We start from the raw sequence: 19,548 nt of genomic DNA, 5'->3' as shown, positions 1-19,548 counted from the left end.
TGCACCAAATCATCCAACTCCACTTCAGAAGCAAATCAGATCGCTTCCTTGGCATTTAATTAAGCCAATCTGCTCTTCCTCGGACATATCGGACCAGGATCAGTTGCTGTCACAGCCATGACTGACTTCTCAGGGCTCCAGCTCTTTGGATGGGTATTGGAAGGGAAGGATTACTTTTAGTAGCAGGTGATTGGGAAATGCTCCCTGGCTGGCCACTGCACCAAGAGGTCAAAGCTCAAGTCCCTGCCAGTGTGGCACCTCAGGAACAGGTATTTGTGCTGGTGCTGTCCAGCCTGGGCTGTGCTTGGCACACCAGTCCAGCTCTGCAGCCTTCTGCCAAGGGAAACAAGGGCACTGTGGTGCTCCAGGCAGGCTGATACTCAGCTGCATGCATCTCCCTGGTGGATTCAGCCTGCAGAGTACTCACACAGCTCCCCTGAATTCTGCTCATCTCAATGAAAGAAGAGAGATCAGTGACAGAGTTGACAGCTGAAGCCAGACCTTATGGTTTCCCCCCATTCAGATCTGCTGTCACTGGAGAGCCTGGTTCAGGAATCTCTCTCTGACTTTTCATTTGGACCAACAGAATTAGTTTGAGTACAAGAGGGCAGCAATCACGTTCTTAATTTGTTTCACCTTGGAATACATCATCATTTAAAAGCCTGGAATATTTATTGTTGGCAAAGAGATATTGATTGCCTAGCCACAGGCAGAGTAAAAATCATTGAGGGGAAAAAAAACCCCAAGCAATGAACCAATGAGAAAAATTGCTCTGGTGCTTCCTGCCATACTGGTGTGTGATGCGCTGCTTCCATCTCCACTGCCTTCCAGCATCCCTCAGCTGTCACAAGCTTCCAAGGCATGTGAAACGGCCTTTCCCTTTGAATGTATTGGTGAATGGTTTCCAGCAGCTCCCAGGCACTTTATCACCTTCCTGCAGAGGCACATAAAACAGGGCCCTTGTCTCTGCCTCTGCCATAGGAACAAATAAATAAGGGCAGCTCCCTGCAGCTTTGCCACCGGCTTGTCCACGCGCGGGAGTCGGATGCATTGTACTGAGGAGCTCAAGCTGCGGAGTTCAGAGCCAACTCCACTCTGAACTTCCCACCGCCCCTGGATGTTTGGAGCCAGTTATTTCCTTCTTAAGGTTCACCCAACAGGAAAGCTGTTTCCCACCCCTAAAACCTAGTTAAAAGCTCATTGCAGCTCTTGTAAAAGATGAATTTTCCTGCTAATGGTGGCTGCCACTTTCTTGTGGTGGCGGCGATTCCAGCACTACTTGGACGCTGCAGTTGGGTGCATGTGGCCAGAGAGGTTTCATTTCAGCAAATTGCATTTTAACAGCATAGGGGCAATCACTGTCATCGTGGGGGCTGGATGGTGGCCCTGCAGAAAACCTCACCCCATTTGTGAGGTTTGCAGAAAACCTCACCCCATTTGCCACAAAACCCCTTGTCCTGGTTTCCTCTGTGGTCTGCACTCAGGAAGAGTGGCACCGGCAGGATTGATGCCTTCTAGGGCAGTTCTGGGGAAGCACCAGACAGGGACCCACCAGCAGGAGAAAGTGGGGCTGATCCTGTGGGCAATGGCCAAGTCTTTCATTGGCATGGGGCAGGGGGCTGGGCTAAAACCTCCTGGGTGAGTGAGCAGTGGTGGAAAGCTCAGGAAATTGCCACTGTATATGGAGGCTGGCAAGCTGTCACACTGCTGCTGGCCAGAGCCTGCTCCAGCCCAAGTACAGAGATCCCTGGGTTGCCCCGGGGCCAGGGGAGAGGCAGGGTGGTGCCGGGCTGCTTTGTGAGATAAGTGCGGGGCTGTCCCCCTGCACGGGCGGCCAAGCCTCTGTAATCTGCCCCCTGGCACCTGTCCAGGGCCATCCCAGTGCAGCCGTGCACGAGGATTGCAGCTGTGCAAGGTGACTGCGGCCATCCACAAGAACTGAGGCCAGGCACGGGGATTGCAGTGGAGCACGAGGATCGCAGTGGTGCAGCCCCTCTGGAGGCAGCTGGCTCCCACAAGCCCAGGCACACTGAAATGTTAACGGCAAGGCTGTGCTCGCCCGTGCTGGCATCAAACGGAGAGCAACATCCCAGCGCAGCCGTGCTCCCCGCCACGCAGCCAGCCTCTGATCTTCCCAGCACCCTCTTTGTTGGAGTGAGAAAGAAGTAAATTAGTGCCTCCATAGGTTTTCCTAGGCCGCCTCTGGAAATCTGGTGGGCGTTCCTCAATGTTTTGATTATTCTAACTTTTGCCTTGTTCCAGAGGCAAAAGAATAGCATAAGGTGCCACTGTTACTTCAAAAAGAAGTGCGTCTTAACCTGGCAATTGCAGGGAACAATTTGTTTTGTTTTCATCGAGCCATACTTGTATTTGTTTTTGCAAAAGAAAAGTATTGTCTTTTGTCAGCCTGACCTTACTGATTATCCCTTCCCAGAAGCTTTAATTATTTGGTTCAACATTTATCATTTAAAGAGTAATTCATGTGCTAATATGCATAATCCAACAGCACAGTTTAATTGCAAGATCTTAGTGCTACAGTTGAACTGCATTGTTGGGATTAATTTCTCTTATTCTTCAATGGGTTCTAATTAGCACTGTGCAAATAACAGACTTTCTACATATTAGCATCTCTGAAAGCCATTAGCAAAAGCTACTGGGGTCCAAATGGTTTGTTCTACTCGAAACATTGAGAGAATTTGAACTTATAATTTCACTTACAAAAGCATTTTAAAATGGAAAGTAGTTTGTAGTCAGAGGGTTTTTTCGTAACTATTTTGGGAAGTTAAAACATTAAAAAAAAAAAAGCCATCATCCCCTGAGTCTTTCTCTGCAGTGAAATCATCACCAGCTACTGAAATATTTGTGGGGAAAAATTTGGGGGGAAGATGCAGATTCCTGCTCTTGCCTATACATCACTAAAAGGAGTAGAATTTGAAAGCACACAAAGTTAACCATCTGCTTATTAACGAGATGAGTAAGGGCTTTGGGTGCCCCAGTGCCCCAGATCACATCTGGGTTTTCCAGTCATGCCACACAAAATAGCATCTCTGCTGTATGAGCAGGTTTTTTTCTCCAAACAGACTTGCAGCATTTCCAAGACGATCTCAATCCTGTATAAAGCGAACAAACTTTCTTTACGGAGTCTTAATGTGCCAAATACAAGTTAAGGAGCCTAAACTCTATGAAAAATCAGTTGGGATGTAGGCCTCTAAAGTACACAGGGGCTTGGAAGCACTTGAGAGTGCGGCTGATTCCTCTGGGTCTTTTAGAAGCATCTAAGCAGGACATGAACATGGTGGTTTGTCCCTACATCCTGTGAGACAATGTCATCCCCCTATACTTCAGCAGGCTGACAGGTGTCCTGGAGGCTGCTGTGAGCTGGATGTGGTGCTTCCTTGCCCTGAGGGAGGACAACGAGGGAATACCCTGGGAAAACTGAACGCTCTGGGACAAGATGGATACAGTCTCTTCTAAAACCATGGGTCTTGGTTGCACCTGACATGCTATGGACTCCTCCTGAGCACCAAGACTTCTCTCTTTAAGCCCCTCTGCTTCTCCCCGTGTGAGAAGCCATGTACCAGAGGAGGCGATGCTGACTGTATTTTTGTCACACTGGCTGAATACAGATTGTGGAGGGCTCTCATTTAACCACCTGACACATAAAAGCAAAAAATAAAGAAGTCAGAAATATTATCACCATGGAACTTTTTTGGATGAACTTTGTCTGAGATTAAAACCAATCCAGGAGCATTTTCAGCATGGCAGGCATTTTCTTTAGCTTCCAGAAAAGAAAAATATGAGTCAACAGGCTAAAGAAATCACAGAAACAGGTGGCTGTTGGAGTTCAGTATTTGTACAGTTGCTCTGGTCCTTACACAGGCCTGTTAAAAATGAACCAAAATGCCGCACTGTGTTTGCAGTTGATACACATTTACTGCCTTACAAGCAATGGACATCTACTGTAGTTTTGCTCCAGTGATGTTTATTCATTTAATAAGATAGTATCTTAAATCTCTTCTCTACAACCTTTAAGAAAACCAATGTGTGACCAAATTAAAAAAAAAAATAATAAAAACCCCCCACATTCTTTCAGTTTTGGTTGGGTTTTTTTTCTGGTTCTTCTGGACATCAAAGAGAACAAAATGAGGAAAATCCTTGAGTCCAACTGCTTCTGTATCCCTCCTAATTGACCTGCACAGGAGTCTGTCTCTATATCACTTTCAAGCTTCTTTAGCTAAATAGCTTCAGGATACAAGAGGTTAAAGCATCCTGCTGGGCAGAAAGCTTTTACTTTAAAGGTCTAAGAGCCTTTCCCTTAATCTGCAGAGTGGAGCTGTGATCACACAACAGCTAAAGTCATGAGCTTGTTAATGCTAAAATGACAGATGTTATAACAACAGGATATTTATTAAGTTTCCCATTACCCTGCTGGGTTCTCAGACCCCAATTTCTTTCCAAGACTGCTTTTTGGTTTTTTAATAACCAAAAGTTAACAGAAGTCTGTTTTCAGCCTTCTAACAAGAAGTCACACAAAGCGCAAAAGGAAAAAAAGCTACACAGAAAACATTTATAAACTGTCTCTGTCTCAGCTTGACTCCTGTTAAAGAAGGAAGTAGTACTAATTCTGTCTGTCTTTCTCTCTCCATGTTATGGTATAGATTTGTTTAAGAGTAAGTGTAGTTTTAACCTTGTCCTTCACTTAAGAGTTGGACTCAATAATCCTTGTGGGTCCCTCCCAACTCAGAATATTCTGTGATTCTGTGATTCTGTAAACACTATAGAGCATTGCATGAAAAGTCAGAGTCCATGTGATTCCAAAGTCCTGGACACTTCAGTATCTATTAGTTATTTAGTGAAGCACTGCAAACTCTCTAGTGGTGGGTGTTTTTCCCCATTACCAGATAAGGAAGCATCCAGCAGCCCTGCCTGAAGGATCCCTACCCGCATGCTCAGTGCTCCGTTGGGAGGGGACAACCCCTGCCCAAGCAGTGCTTAGAAGTCATTGTGGAAAAATGGACAACCTAGAAAAGCCACCTGCACAAGGAAAGAAGAAGTAACCAGGCTTAAGCAGTTATTTCTGCATAAATTATGTTTCAAGATTCATTCATCAGTTCTAAACTCAGTAGCAGTGTTAATCCTAGAATGACTGGAGTGGTAGCCCTGTATCAGAGATGGTGCTGTTTCTACCAACCCATTGCTCCCTTTACACCTATGCCTCTCATAGCTGGATTTGGAGGTCTTTCCTATACAGAGAGTGGAAGTTCTAAACATTGAGGGACAGCACTGTGTGTGCATTTGTTGTTGGATGGGTGCTTTGTGACAGGAGCTGCTTGGAGCAAAAGTTAGCTGGCCTGCACATGTCCCAGCTCATGGCAGGAGTGCCCTTGCTTCTCCTGTATGCTGTGGCCCTAAAATCAGTGCAGCACAGACAGGATTAGCCAGCAGCAATCCAGGCCTCTCGCAGGAGGGCTGCTGGTTTTCCATTCCTCAGGTTGGGTCTGCTTGGGGTGAAGTCAAAGGGAGGATGACTTCTTTCCCTAGCAAGGCTGCACTCCTGCTGGATGCCTCTCAAGATTTGTACGAGCCACTCCCCATCCTTATTTTTGAGGTCATCCTTAAACTGAAATTTTAGCTTTTTGGGGAAATTGAAGTCCATATGGAGACAAACGAGACCATTCAAAGAACCACAGGTTCTACAAAGAAAGCAGTCACATTTTCTAGTCTCATAGAGTACTTTGTATTTCTTTAAACGCTATCTAGCAACATTTGATGGATGAAAAGCATGGCAGAGGTCAGGGCCCTGCATGTGCTATGAACAGAGAGTACTTTTTCACCAGAGTCACCAATACTGTACCAGGGTAGGCTCTTTTATTCATAATCTACTTATCACAGATGCTAGGAGATGGAAAACACACTCTGAGGGGTTCTGAAACAACCACTACCATCCTATTCAATTTACTTAGTAAACATCTTAGATCTGCCAAAAACCACCTCAGTGAATCTTAACCTTTTCTTCCTCTAAACATGAGCAACTCTGTTTGGGGCTAGTCACATTTGCAGAAAGTAAAAACAAAAACAAAAACAAAACCAAAAATCCCAAACAAACAAACAAAAAACCAAACTCCAAATGAAGAACCCAACTTTTCTTAACAAACGTTAAAGGTGTTGAGAATTATTCTAGCCTCATCCTCAGCACATTCTTCCACATTTTCAGATCTTGTCACTGGCTCAGCCAGCCAGCATGTGGCCCCTGAAGGCATTGTCATGGCAAGGCACTCTGAAGCCAATTTGGTTAAAACATCCTCCTTCAAAAAGAACCTGTCAGAACAAAGTTCCTGTCAGAACAAAGTTGTCAGAAAAGTAGGATGATTGGATTTGGCTAAACCCCCAAACACACTCTCACATTATTTAAAAGCAGAAATGCATGCACTCCAAGGAGTAGCTTAGTGATGTACAGTCCAGAATTGCATCTATCACACTCTCCACTGTCTTCCTACCATACTTTCACTGGCTGGATAAATCAATGCATAGGATAGGACCTAATTTGGTTTGGAATAAAGTTATAATTACATGACCAGTATCTCGAAGAGTTAGTTTTGCAGGATGCTATAATGCAACTTAGGAACAGATACATTTTCTTAAATATTACTGAAGCAGCTTCTTCTTTGTCAAGTTCAAGCAAACATTTTTCCACCCTAATTTATTGCTGTGGTCCCTATTCTCACATGTTCTACAGCTATTCAGAGCTCTAAACAGTGCTTAAGTACTTGTTAGTGGCGAGTGACCTGCTACCAAAATTGTGTAGTTAATTCAACTTTTTCTTAACTGAAACTTCCTTTCTTTCTAGCTGATATTAAAAAACCCACAGTGTTAGCAAAAATAGGACAGGTTTTTGAAAATGAAGGTTATTCCTATGTCCTGTGAATTACTTGGATTGGAAACAAGGATACAGAATTAGTAAATCATTTATGAAATGCTTTATCAGGAAAAATAATTATTTAATTTCAAAACATCCTTAGTAGTATTTAGTAATATTAAAAAATACTCACATCTGAACTTTAAAAGCATAAGAAATATTGCCGTTACCTAGAGGAACTTTCAAACCTTCATCATCATTGAAACAAGTAAGATCTACTAAAACATAGCTGGTTTCAGTAATTGCAGACCCACTGCATTGCGTTAACCTCAAATTTGCAATTTAAGGTTAAGGTTAGAGATAAAGGGGAAGATGACAGCAGTCCACCCTTGTTTATCTTGTTTAATTTTTGCCCTAGCCCAGACCAATGACTTTTTCTCTCCAAAGCACTGTTTCAAAAGGGGAACTCTCACATTGCACAAGGACTCTCTACATTTGAGTTTACCTTAAGTTATTTGGAGAAATACTGCTGTGTTAGGGTTTTAACCACTGCCAGCAACAAAGCCTCCATGCAAAGACATTATTTTTGCCAAGCTGCATTCTGTTGCAGAGAGAGACTACTTCTCATATGCTTGGGTGTGAAACAAATCTACTGTTACCTGACTTTCTACACCATTTCTGTACTTCACATTACCCTTTCCTGATATAACTGCTGAGGCTGTGCTGGCTACCTTCTCAGTCTCAGAAAGATTAAGGTCTCAGTTTCAGCTGTGATCTGTTTAAGCTTTTTTTTCCATATGTTTCATTAACTTTGATTTCCATAGACACCATGTGTAGGTCTCACAGTAATAAGTTATTAAGGACTGCAGAGCTATAGAGGAAGGCCAAAGAACATCATTACCCTCACTGAAACAGCTGCAGGAGGAGGAAAAAAATATACCCAGTCCAAAAGCAAAACCTATACACACTCCATAGCTCATTTTTTGCCACTGATAATTTTATTTGCTCTCTGCTAACCAGTGACCACCATAGGAGAAGTGATCTGCCTTTCTGATACTACCAGAGCCAAAAGAAAATTTGGCAAAAATCTTGTAGATCAGATTTTCTATTCTTATTAAAAAAAAAAATATCTAAAGAACTTCAGTGCCTGTCCCATTCTTTTTCCATGCCATACTAATTGTTGCACGCACACACAGTAACAGCCAAGGTAACTGTCCGGGCAGAGGCCAGCAAATAAGAGCACCACAGAAGGCAACCACAGAAGCTGTGCACTTCAGTATCTCACCACCTTTCAACAGAGAAACATTGTTTTGACATTCCTTGGGTTTGCAGATACTTTTAGAAAGGGCACACAAAGTGCAGTGGCGTTCAAACTCTGGGTTCAAAGGCACATAACTTTTCAGAGCAGCACACGGTGTTGCAGGGCCATTCAATGTCACACTCAGTCGTCTCCCCTTGGCTGTGTGGCTAAACCTCTCTGCATTAAGGGAATGGGAAAAGAGAAAAAAAAAACAAACATGAAAGTTTTCAGCAAATGTTACCGAGCTTTTGAATAACACATACAGCTTGGGTGATGCTCTGAGCTTTTCACATACAGCTAGTGATGTCACGCTGCGACTGTGACATCAGTGCGGTTCTGACACAGGAGCTCTACCCACGCAGCTTGACTCAATATTTAGTTCTGTAGTTTTCCTACTCCTTCAGAAAAAGATAACTGGGACATTATGGTGCCAAGTGTCATTCCATTTCCAAGCTCAAGCATATGTACCAAACACCTCCTTTCTAGCGATAGCTTGCCGACTAACTCGGCAGTGTCTCTACTGTGCATCTCCTGTATGCAGGGAGATTTTTGACAAACTGGAAACACACCTACCCAGGCTGGTTAATAATTCTTGTGATAATTAAACACAATTCTTCCCTCCTTTTCTTTTTCTTTTTTTTTTTGAACAGCAATGTGAAAAGAGCAAATCACTTCAAAACAGCATGACATAGAAGTCTAAGACTCTGGCATTATGGGTATTTAGGATGAACTGCTTGAGCCTAGATTTTACCTGGTATTTAAATCCAACTGCTCCTAATGCTCAGCTGGAAGCACACAGACTAAACCATCCGCTTGGGTCAGAACCTTCCCACACGCCCACAAACACAAGAGAAAATTATCCCCCCAAATTTTGCTAATTCACGTAAACCCTTTCTCAAGGGAAAACATGCTCGTCTGCAACTGACTGGGGGAAGAGTCCTAGAGCACCCCAGGATAAGAACGATGGGCTGTGTCTCCAGTTGACACTGCCTCATGAAAAAATCTTGAGGGTATAGCAATATGTGCAGCATCTATCTGTGGGAGTGTTGTTCACTCCTAAACTAGGGTATGAGCACCCAGATCAGGTAAGCAGCACTGACCCAGTTACCTGCAGGACTCACCGTGCTGCACTCGCTGCACCCTCAGCGAGGAGGATCACACGGTAACATCAAACCAACCCGTGGAGCTGAATCCAGGTCTGCAGCAGGCCAGCAGCATCCGCTTACACTCAGCAGATGTTCTCTGGAGCACGAAAGGCTGGCAGCAAGTAAATATTTCACTCAGCTGAGGTTTTGCCTCTACTGCAGAATGAAGTTGCCTATAGTGCAGAAGACAACTGAAACGAGCGTGGGCCAACCCACAGCAAACCAAATCCAACAAATTCACCCAGTGAGTCCAGCAGCACTAGCAGGGAAGATGAGGAGAACAGGCTTTAACCCAGGCCAGCAACACAAGCACAAATGCAGGAAGCCCAGCAGGTTGCACATCCTGTTCCACAGCATCACCATGGCTATTCTTAGCTGCAGGAGCTGGTGCAAGGGAAATGCTGGGAAGCCGAGAAATGCTGTAACTAGAAACAGAGCTTGGGTGATGTCGGGGGGGGGGGTTGGTGTTGCAATTTGGTCTCAGCACTGGTTTAAGGTTTGTGCTGATTGTCACCAAAATAAAAAACAACACCAAAACCAAAAATGCATATATAAACATGCTAACCAAAGTTTCAGTGGCACAGGTTTCATGCTGGGTTTGGGATGGATCAGACTGAGAAGGTGCCTGCTGAAAGTGCTTGTCTGCCTGGGGTCAGACACAGCTTCACTATCATCCTGCCCTTCTCCTGTGGCATCAGCTCCTGCAATGCAAACACAGCAAGGAGTTGTTTTTCTGGGAGCAGGATCTGGTCCTCGAGGTAGTCGGGCAACTATCTGGGGCAGGAGGTCTAGGAATGACATGAGTAAAGGTAGGTGTAAAAGCGAAAGTAAGCTACAGATCTGAAGCTTCCCTTCTATTAATTAAAACTGCCAGAACAGCATGTCTCATAAAGGATATTCATATTAAGTTTAAATCACATCTTTTCATAATGAGGTAGAAGTAGCTTTGGAAAATGGCAGAACTCAAGCTCATGTGCAGTGCTTTCAGCACATCCAAACACACCCTCCTGTGCATATAACTAATAATAGGGGATCACCTTTCCTTGAAGCAGTAAAAGGAGCTGCTGAAGCTGCACCAGTGAAGGGCTCCAAAATGAACTCATCATTGCAAGCTCATTAACAGCTCAAGGCAGGTATTAGTAACCATCTTGCTCTCCTCAGTGCTAGTGCTGGCAGCCACAGTCAGTCCTTTTCTCCCAACAAACTTCACAAACTGCAGTGTTTCTGAATGAAATCAAATGAAGCCGAAAAGTACCAAAGCATCTTCTCCTCTAAAGTAGCTTTTTTTCCAAAGACATTAAACAGAATAGTACAGACTTCTATTAGGAAGCCTACCTTATTGACTCTTAGGTTAGATATTTAACCACAGCCAATTAACAGGACAAGAAGATTTTTTTATTCTTTTCAGAAGCTGTTTTTCTTACAGGAAAAAAAATGCTTTTTGCATAATTACCTCTGCACATGATACTAGAACTGAGCAACTGTTCTTTTAATTGCACCTGGAATCCAGATGGTTGGAGGCCAGCACTTCACAACTCATTTACTAACCTCCTCTTCTATTTGTGCGCTTCGCATTTGTTTCTGAGGTTCTGAGAGATGGTGAAAGTGCATTCCAACCAGTTAAATTCCTTCCCAGGAACTGATCTGAGAAAGAAATCCCAACTAAAAGCGTTTGATATTCAAGAGCTCCATTTATTTTCTCAGCATTTTAATACTTAAAAAAAAAAAAGAACAAAAACCCGAACATTGTTATTTATTTTAAAAGAAGGCAAAAAGAAATATCATCAGTGAACAAGCTATGCCAATTATATTTTAACATTGTTCAGAAACAGGATCCAGGACATGAAAAAAAAGAAGCCAAATTAATCCCATGTGCTTTTTGGAGATATATAGATGAAAGATATTTTTCAGTTTTGTGGTTTTGCTCTTCAACTAATTAGACCACACGGTGAATGCAGAAAATATAAATGTGAGCCTGCTAAAACATGGTGCTGTACCTCACGGGCAGCTAACCACACAAAGAAAAGGTCACAAGGAATAATCAAACCCTTCTGTTATCAGCAAAGCTGTGTTTGATTTAGAAAACTGTCAAGTGTGGCTTTAGCCCAAGCAATTGGAGCATCCACCTCTTTCCATCTAGCTGAGAAAGAAAAAACCAGAGATGCTATGGAGCTGACAACTTAAATGCATACCTAAAAAGGGTGTAACTGATGCTATGCTATGAAACTAAAATAGTCAGAGCATATTTATATGCTTTTAAATATAGTTAGCAGTATTTCCCATTCCCTCCATGTGGAACTCGGAACATCTAGGTAAAAAATTCACCCCCTCTGTCCCCCCAGGTCTCTCCATAGCTGAAGAGATTAGAAAGTGCAGCCAAAGCAGGGGGCAGGGGAATGAGAATGGCAAGAATCTTTATCCCTCCTCCCCAAACTCTACCAAGCAGTGTTTAATAAATTCAGATGGCCTGATTTCAGAAGCAAACAGCAATGTCAGTTTAGCTAAACTTGTTAATAAGTCTTAGGACACTCAGTGAGGTTTTTTCCCTTTCTTTTTTAAGAACGGGGGAAAGGAATAAATCCTGGAATTGTATCAAACTGACAGTATTTCTGCAGCAAATTTAGAAACACCACAATAGTCCTGATTTTAAGACATCCATAAAATCTAGGTACTTTCACTCTGTAAAAGCACTGGCAGAAGCTTTGGACTCACTCCCACAAGTAATTCTTTGCATGCAAGTAAGTACTCGTCGGCCCGATGAAACTACTCAAGAATACAGAAATTTTCAGGAGTGAGCCCCTGCCGTGACTTTTGGGGAGTCACAAGTCGGGGCGAGTTCTTTTACATAACTCTGTGTCTGTCCATACCGCACACCGCGAGGCAGCGGCAACGGATACCACCAAAAGCCCAGAGTGGCTGTTTAAAGCAACCAAGCTAAAATTATTAGGGGTTCCACAGAAACGATTTACCCTGCTACAAAGGAAGCTTGATGGAGCTGTGGCTAGCCCACTGAGTGTCTGAATTAGTTCTGCACTGCACCTTGGGCGCAGATATAATCTAAGAAGTGATTCTAAAACAGCCTGTTCCTGGATGAGACATATAGTAAGTGTAAAATATTTCACCCAGTGACGTTTGGTACATCTCTGACACATTTAATCAGAAGCCTAAACAATCTAGACATTGAAGTAAAAACTTATTTTTCCTTAAAATCAGTGTTCCATAGTTTTTTTTATTTTAAAAATTTAGGAATGTGATACACAATACAATTAGCTCCCCCTCCATTGCAGTGTTCACTTACATGAGATTCACTAGTTCCATGCTTTGTGGAAAAAAAAAAAAAGAGAGACTGTGCAGTGTTTTTGAATGATCTCAGTATTCTGAAACTGTGATCTTCACAACAAATCAAGTCTGTATAACCTCAACAGATCAGGTTAAAAAAAAATCAAGCTCTATCACAAGCTAGTGGGCTACAGTCGGGTCTCATACAGCCAGAACAAACAGAAAAATTATGTTCCTGCTGCTGCACAGCCACCACCTTGACCTCACTATATGCTTTCAGGGAATTTGCCATGGAAGGCTAAAGAGACTAAAGGGTCCTGTCAACACCAGCTGGTGCTGCACGTGCAACACAGCACATGACAGAGAGACCACGCAACTCCCCCTTCTGCCCCCATCACCATCATCATCATCACATCTTCATCCTGTAATTAAAATAATGAGGGGGAGAGCTTTTTGTCTTTTAAGCTAGCCATTGCCTGCAATGGACACAGAAATAGAAAAATATGACTTCTGGCTCAAAAAGAAAAGATTAAATAGTTTAAAATGGAATAGTGACTACAACTTCATCTATCCAGATGCATTTACTGAGACTGTTAACCAGCGATGGCAACTGTCATGACTTAATAGTTGCTCTGTTTTTATAATAGCAACAGGAGAGAAGTCACAGTCAGTGCTACTATGGTTTGTCTTGCTGGTATCTTTTTAAATAAACTAAAGAGCAGTAGTACTATGGTGCATTAGAGATATACAGCAGGACCTCAACTAATGATTGAGACCAATTTTAAACTAATGATCAAAATAATTAGTGAAAGTTTACCATAAAAAGCAAGGATACACATTTAAAAAAAAATAGTACTTTGTTCCTTTCAAAATTTACTTGCTTAATATTCTGTAGTATACTAGCAGTGGTAGCATATTCTGCAAATGTAGTCTCATACAAGATCTCATTTAACAGTCAACTCTAGATCATATACAGGTAACAGAAGAAAGAGTTAAGATAATTCAGACAAAACAAAAACATATATAAATACTATATTAACATATTTAAGTTAGTTTATGAGACTGTACAACAAGCATAAACACAGAAAAAGGGGAGCAATGCTGGTGGCTGTGAAGCACCAACATCCCCAAACCAGCGCAAAGCTGAACCGACCTATCCACACTCTGCAGCTTCCTGCAGATGCATCTGAGCAGCCAAGAGGCAAAATAAGTGCCTGGTGCTGTGCTGCACCCAGGCCAACACACCCTGTGAGAGGGGCTCCTGTGGAACCGTCTGAGTGCCTCTGCTTTTCCAATGCCTTGGCACACAGCGCTTGGCCAGTGCACAGCACGCGATGCAGGGCTGGTCTGGGCTCTGCAGACTGCACAGTTAATACACAACACTGGTAATCAACCCATGGATAATCGAGAGTTGACTGCAATGCTCTGCTGAGAGGTTGGGTAAGACCACTGACGTGACTTGGGCCAATCCAGGTCCGATGAGCAGCAGGACTATTTTGAACTATTTAGGAGCAATTACGATATGAGACGTAAGAAATGCAAACTAGCAAGGTGTTCTATCTGGAGGCAAAGCTACATTCCCTTCACTAACAAAACATTCTTTTTTTTAAAAAAATCTACATTTAAATACTGTTAAAAACCTGAAAACCACAGCATCAGAGAATTTCATAAGGCCAAAACTATTCTCAGTTCCCTCTGGTTGTGCCTAGGTATTGCCATACATTTGTAGAAGTAGCAAACACTATGTAATCTGGTATCTTCTAATCTTTTTCAGTGCCTTCCAGTAACAAATCTCAGAGCTCTTTGCACAAGAGTTAAGCCTCACAACACCCCTGTGAGGTAGGTATTATCCCCATTTTAAGACAGGGAAACTCGGGCAAAGTGTTTATCATGTCCAGAGTCATAGAACAAACAATGGAAGATCTGAGTTGTTTTCCAGTTTTGAGCATAGGAGAGTCAAATAAGCACAAGACATTGGTTCCCATATGTAACGCGAGAGTGGATCAAAAAGGCTGGGGTTTTAGATTATATTTCTTATATGTTTTATCTTCAACTTTCACCTTGTCTCTGCCAAATTCACAGAGCCCACTGACCAGTTTCTCCTCTGCTAAGGTGTAAGTTGGCAGCATACTGTAACAGCTTCTTTAGAGCCAGTTGTCAATTAACTGAGTCAAGATTTTAAACCACAGATTTGGATACTTAATAAGTGAAATTATGTGATACATAAACACCTCAAAGTGTGAAATACAGTTAACGAAATCCTGCTCCCTGCGCCACTTCCTCAAAAGTCCTGGAGGGCTCCTGAGGACACGGTGGGGACCAGGACTGTAGTCACTGCAAGTGCTTCCACTCAACTAGAAGCAAAATGCACCACTGCATTACTTGCTGCGAAGCTGCTGTCTGAGCTGGAAAGCACAAATTATACTGTCGGTGCTTGGCAGACGTTCCCCGACTGCGCACTTACTGACATAACTAATTATTTTGTCTTAGTAAACTCAGCATCAGTTAAATATAAAGCTCCAGCTCTTGATTCACAGCACTGTGAGTCAAGGGTTCTTTAAATATTGAAGACTTCCAAGATACAACTTGGAAGTAAGAAAAGCCACCAGAAAATACACAAAATATGAAAGTATGTGTTACTGTATCAATCAGTCTCACATCTTGATCAGACAGCAGTATACAGTAGCTTGAACTTCCATTCTGGTAGAAAAAACCCCTTTCACATCTGTTGTTTTCAATTACTTTGCTACCTTACCAAAAGAAGTGGGGACAATTTCTAACAATCACAGGATGTTCTCTTCAAAAAATGCAATAAATTCAGTTGAAAAGCCTTCACATTTATTATTATTACATAGCTTTAAGAAAAATATGTGAAACTGCAAAGTGGTTTCCAGTTTTTAGTAGCTTTCTCTTTTAAAATGTTCTATGAACTTTGGTTTTCTTAGGGCTTCTAAATAAAGAATATATTAAAACATCTACAAATCAAATATTAAAGGAAAAAGTAGGTCCAAGAAATATGTAACACAAATCGAGTTCCTACATGCTTATCCCTCAAATACCTTTTCACTTGAAAAAAAAAAATCTTAATTTGAAGCACAGCAAAAAGTGTCTCTGCTGAAATGTTGAAACTGGTTTTCTGAAGTTGTTACAGCATAGGTGCACTTTCTGTCTGTCTCAGTCAAACAAAGTCAACACAAACACATTGTATCATGACAGTGACATTATATTCTTTAAAACAAGCATTCTATATTTAGCAATATGACAAGAACAAGGACTTCAGCAATTACACTACTTGGCAAAATTGCAACTCAAAACGTCTGTCTCTTCCTCTTGCAACACAGCTGTTGACAAAGTTACCACAACTCAGGTAGCACCGTTCGGGAAGTTACAAAGATGACTCAAATTGCTCATTTTGATCAGTGTTTGCCTCTAGCTTCACTGAAGGGATGCTCTCCGACTTAGTCCTCCTCGTTTTTGGAAATTCAATGACAACTTCCGAACAAGAAATACTAAGTGACGAAGATTTTTCTGTCTTCTTTGCAGTACTATCTTCCCCCGTTCCGCAACACTGCTTCAAAGCACACTGAGTCCTGCAAGGCAACTCACATTTCCCTCTCCCCGATTCAGAGCCAACGCTGGCAAACTCAGGCTGAATGGTAGTTGCGTGAATCCCTTCGTCATGAAAGATCTCTTTAATGCGCTTTGCCACCATCATGTACGTGGAAGGGTCAGGGCACTTGATGTGAGCAGTGCCAATGATCCTACTGCCTGCTAGTTGCCAAATGTGTAATTCATGGATTGCTTCAACTCCTTCGAGGGTACGTAACTTTGAGTTCAAAGAATGAACATCTATCTGTTTGGGAACAGTCTGCAGAAGTATAAGGGCTGACTCCCTAAGTAACGGGTAAGTTGTGTAAAGGAGTATACAGACCATAATCAAACAAAGGACAGGATCTAAATATAGCAACCAGCAAGGACCAGCCACTGTAATGCCCTCTTGCTCAGACTTGTTAGCTCTCCCAAGTGTTTGGGATAAAGTAGCATTTTCCATGCAATGATTATTGATACACGGATTAAAGCAAGGCCCATCTTCAGGGCATGGATTCCACAACCCATAAAAGAGCAAGGCATTCACTACCACAATTACTGAACCTAAGGCATCTCCAAAAACATGCAGAAAAACTCCACGCATGTTAAGTTGCGCACTAGAGTCTTCTTCAACCTCCTCTTCATCCAGAGGATAATGGCCAGCATTCCCGTTCACTTGTAGGTCAGCCATGTCATCTTTCACATCACCTGACAAGAAAACAATAAAACCATTAGGCAGATGCTATAATACTACACATTACTGTAATTCTTTATAAAATAACAGCCAACATTAGCATGCCACATCGAGTATGAAACTGAAAAGCAAGCAGCTCTACCCACACACTTAGCAAGATTTTCTCTGTCTGAGAAATATTCAGTTGTCCCAATAAGTGATCTAAAAAGTCTAAAAGGCAACTGTTTCTACATGGAGTTTAAAGATGTAGAGTGGCAAAGAATGAAGATGACCGTGTTTTAATCTATTCTACTGAAAAACTACTGTCACCTTTTCCAGCTGTTTAACCACTTGACTCCTCACTGTTTGTTTCTTAAACAAAATGCAGAACTACAGAGCATACGTAAAAAGCTGGTTACGTAGCTCAGTTAGTTACATTAGTTCCCTCTTTTGAAACACTAGAAGACTAATCACATTGCTAAAATCTCAAACCATAGGACTTTTTGCTCTTTTGTATTACAATTTGAAGCCAGAAGCTCAAAAGTTGTATGAATACAGCTGTATAGCAGCTTCTTTTCAGGTTCAGAAGTGCATTTTCAAAAGGCTTCTGAATTCAAGGAAAAGGAAGTTTTTCTGAGATGGCGCATGGAGCCAGCAGGACAATCAGCTGAGCTTCTAGGTCTGAAATGCAGAATTTATCAGCAGTATGGAGTATAGGACAGTTTAAGTTATCTCTGAAGCTCTCAGTGGCTATGAACTAGTGTTATTTATATTTCAGAATGTAATTTATAAATAAATAAGTAAGTACCAAAATTACACTTTTTATGCAAGCGACATACAGCTTCTGATGTCCAATGCCATAGGTCATGGACTGTGCAAAACATAAACGAACATTTTAGTGCTCTTCTTTGTCAAAACTGTCTGCACTATTTACCATTCCCCTGTAGCTAACCAGTTATAGGGGAACAAATATACATATCACATTTTCTGAAAGAAAATCATCTTATGTTGTTTAAATTTGAAAGAATTTTACATGATTAACCTCTTGTTTTACTTCAAAAGTTCTTCCGTGGACACTTCCAGTGCTAAAGAAATGCAACATGCACTGGCCCATGGCCCGACAAACTGAGACAACAAGCTCTTACTGCTTTTGAGGTTATTCAGTTCAGAACTTTGTAAACATTAACACGTTAATAAGACCTGCAGCTTCTGCCGCTCTGCTCTCATGGCTGCAATTCTGCAATGGTAAAGTGTGCACAAATCCTCTCCTCTCTGAAGAAGGGGTGGGCTCTTAGAAGGCAGCTGAGCACCGAGTTCCAAGCCTCAGGCTCATTACCTCATGCATCCCACTTCTGCCCTAAAGCTCCAGCTAAATTTTCCACACTACCTCTAGGAGTTATGGAATGTGGGACCTGTAACTTTCCAGAGAAGTCAATAAATTAGAGAAAAATATCTCAGGTTACAGAGTTCAGACCTCAAGGTCCATCATGGAAGGAAGGAAATAGGAATTCTCTGTTCTACATCAAGTGCTTGGAATAAAGGAGAGCTGAAAAGTCAGTAGAGCTGTCTATAAGAAAGGGTAACAGGGAACACAGTTCCAGAAAGCTCTTGAGATTTTTTTTAATGGCAAATGGTTAAAACATTTGCATCTGAAATATGCTCATTGAAATCTAACTATAAACTGATTACTTTACATAAATTGTATGCACAAAAATGCCTGTGCAGGACTAGCCCCTAAGGTTATCTCTTCCTTTCCACTTCCACCTTAGGAAATCAGGGACAACCCCTCTTTGCAATTTCCAGTGAAGGCACAGGACCACCCTAGTCTTTACCTATACGTCTTTCACCTTTTCTTCCAAGTCTCCAATCACCTTTACCTGTAACTTTTCCATGGGTAAACTATAACTCCATCCATTACATAATCATGACAGGGCACAGAAGGAAATACAAACTTATTTCAGAGTTTCACTGTGACCAAAATTATGCCCTATTACCACCTAAATACCCACAACAAATTATTTGTTATTGCCAGAAGCACATCCATGAGACATTCCAGACAAATTAGCTCAAAACAGTATACATTTTAAATTCATGCTATAATGTAATCTTTTGGTCTAACTAGTCCAAAACTTGGCTAAAAGCACAACTTTTCACCATGTAAGAATAATTCCAAAGGCAAGATATCTATCAGACCAACAGTTAAGGGAATTTTACATTGTTTGAAACTAATTATTACGATATCTTTGTTGGAACTAAACCAACACTAAGAGCTTATTATGTGGTCAACAAAATGGTGTAGCATATTCAGAGAAACTCTCCTGTCCTCCTGCAAAACCTGTCTTTCCAAAGTCAACATGGAGTCAGAAAAACAGAAACTGCTAAGTTTCTCAAATGTATACTGGAACCTATGACCACAGAAAAAATGAAACTGTAGCAAAGTTCACTCTGCTCAATTAAAGCTCCATTGATGTCACCCTGAAACTGAAAGAGAGAGACATGGGTTCTGAGGTTCTTAAGCCCCTTCCTCGAGGTGACAAAGGATGCCATATGAATAGAGAAGTGGCAGTCGCACACCTTTCACTCTGTTACCATGCAGGACTTGGGCTTCAACTAAGCAGCTTCAAAATCCAGGCTTCTGGATCCTTCAAAAAATAACTCAAGAAACTCCCACCCACGGAACAGACAGTTTGACCACAATAGGGAAGGG

General features: G+C 42.0%; 1 protein-coding gene across 1 annotated transcript; it reads right to left on the bottom strand.

The window, feature by feature from the left end:
• Positions 1 to 11,072: 11,072 nt before the first annotated feature.
• SLC30A1 (solute carrier family 30 member 1) lies at positions 11,073 to 19,482 on the bottom strand. Its single transcript, XM_029965119.1, has 2 exons — positions 19,416 to 19,482; positions 11,073 to 16,876 (listed from the first exon to the last, which is right to left on the bottom strand). Exon 2 carries the CDS (start codon positions 16,857 to 16,859, stop codon positions 15,966 to 15,968), a length of 894 nt encoding a protein of 297 aa, XP_029820979.1. The 5' UTR covers positions 16,860 to 16,876; positions 19,416 to 19,482; the 3' UTR covers positions 11,073 to 15,965.
• Between the last annotated feature and the right edge of the window lie 66 nt (positions 19,483 to 19,548).

The sequence above is a fragment of the Manacus vitellinus genome, unplaced genomic scaffold (genome assembly GCF_001715985.3).
Source record: "Manacus vitellinus isolate BGI_N305 unplaced genomic scaffold, ASM171598v3 scaffold_8_pilon, whole genome shotgun sequence".
NCBI lineage: Eukaryota > Metazoa > Chordata > Aves > Passeriformes > Pipridae > Manacus > Manacus vitellinus.
Note: the sequence above shows the minus strand (reverse complement) of the source record. Positions and strands in the feature narration are given on the sequence as shown.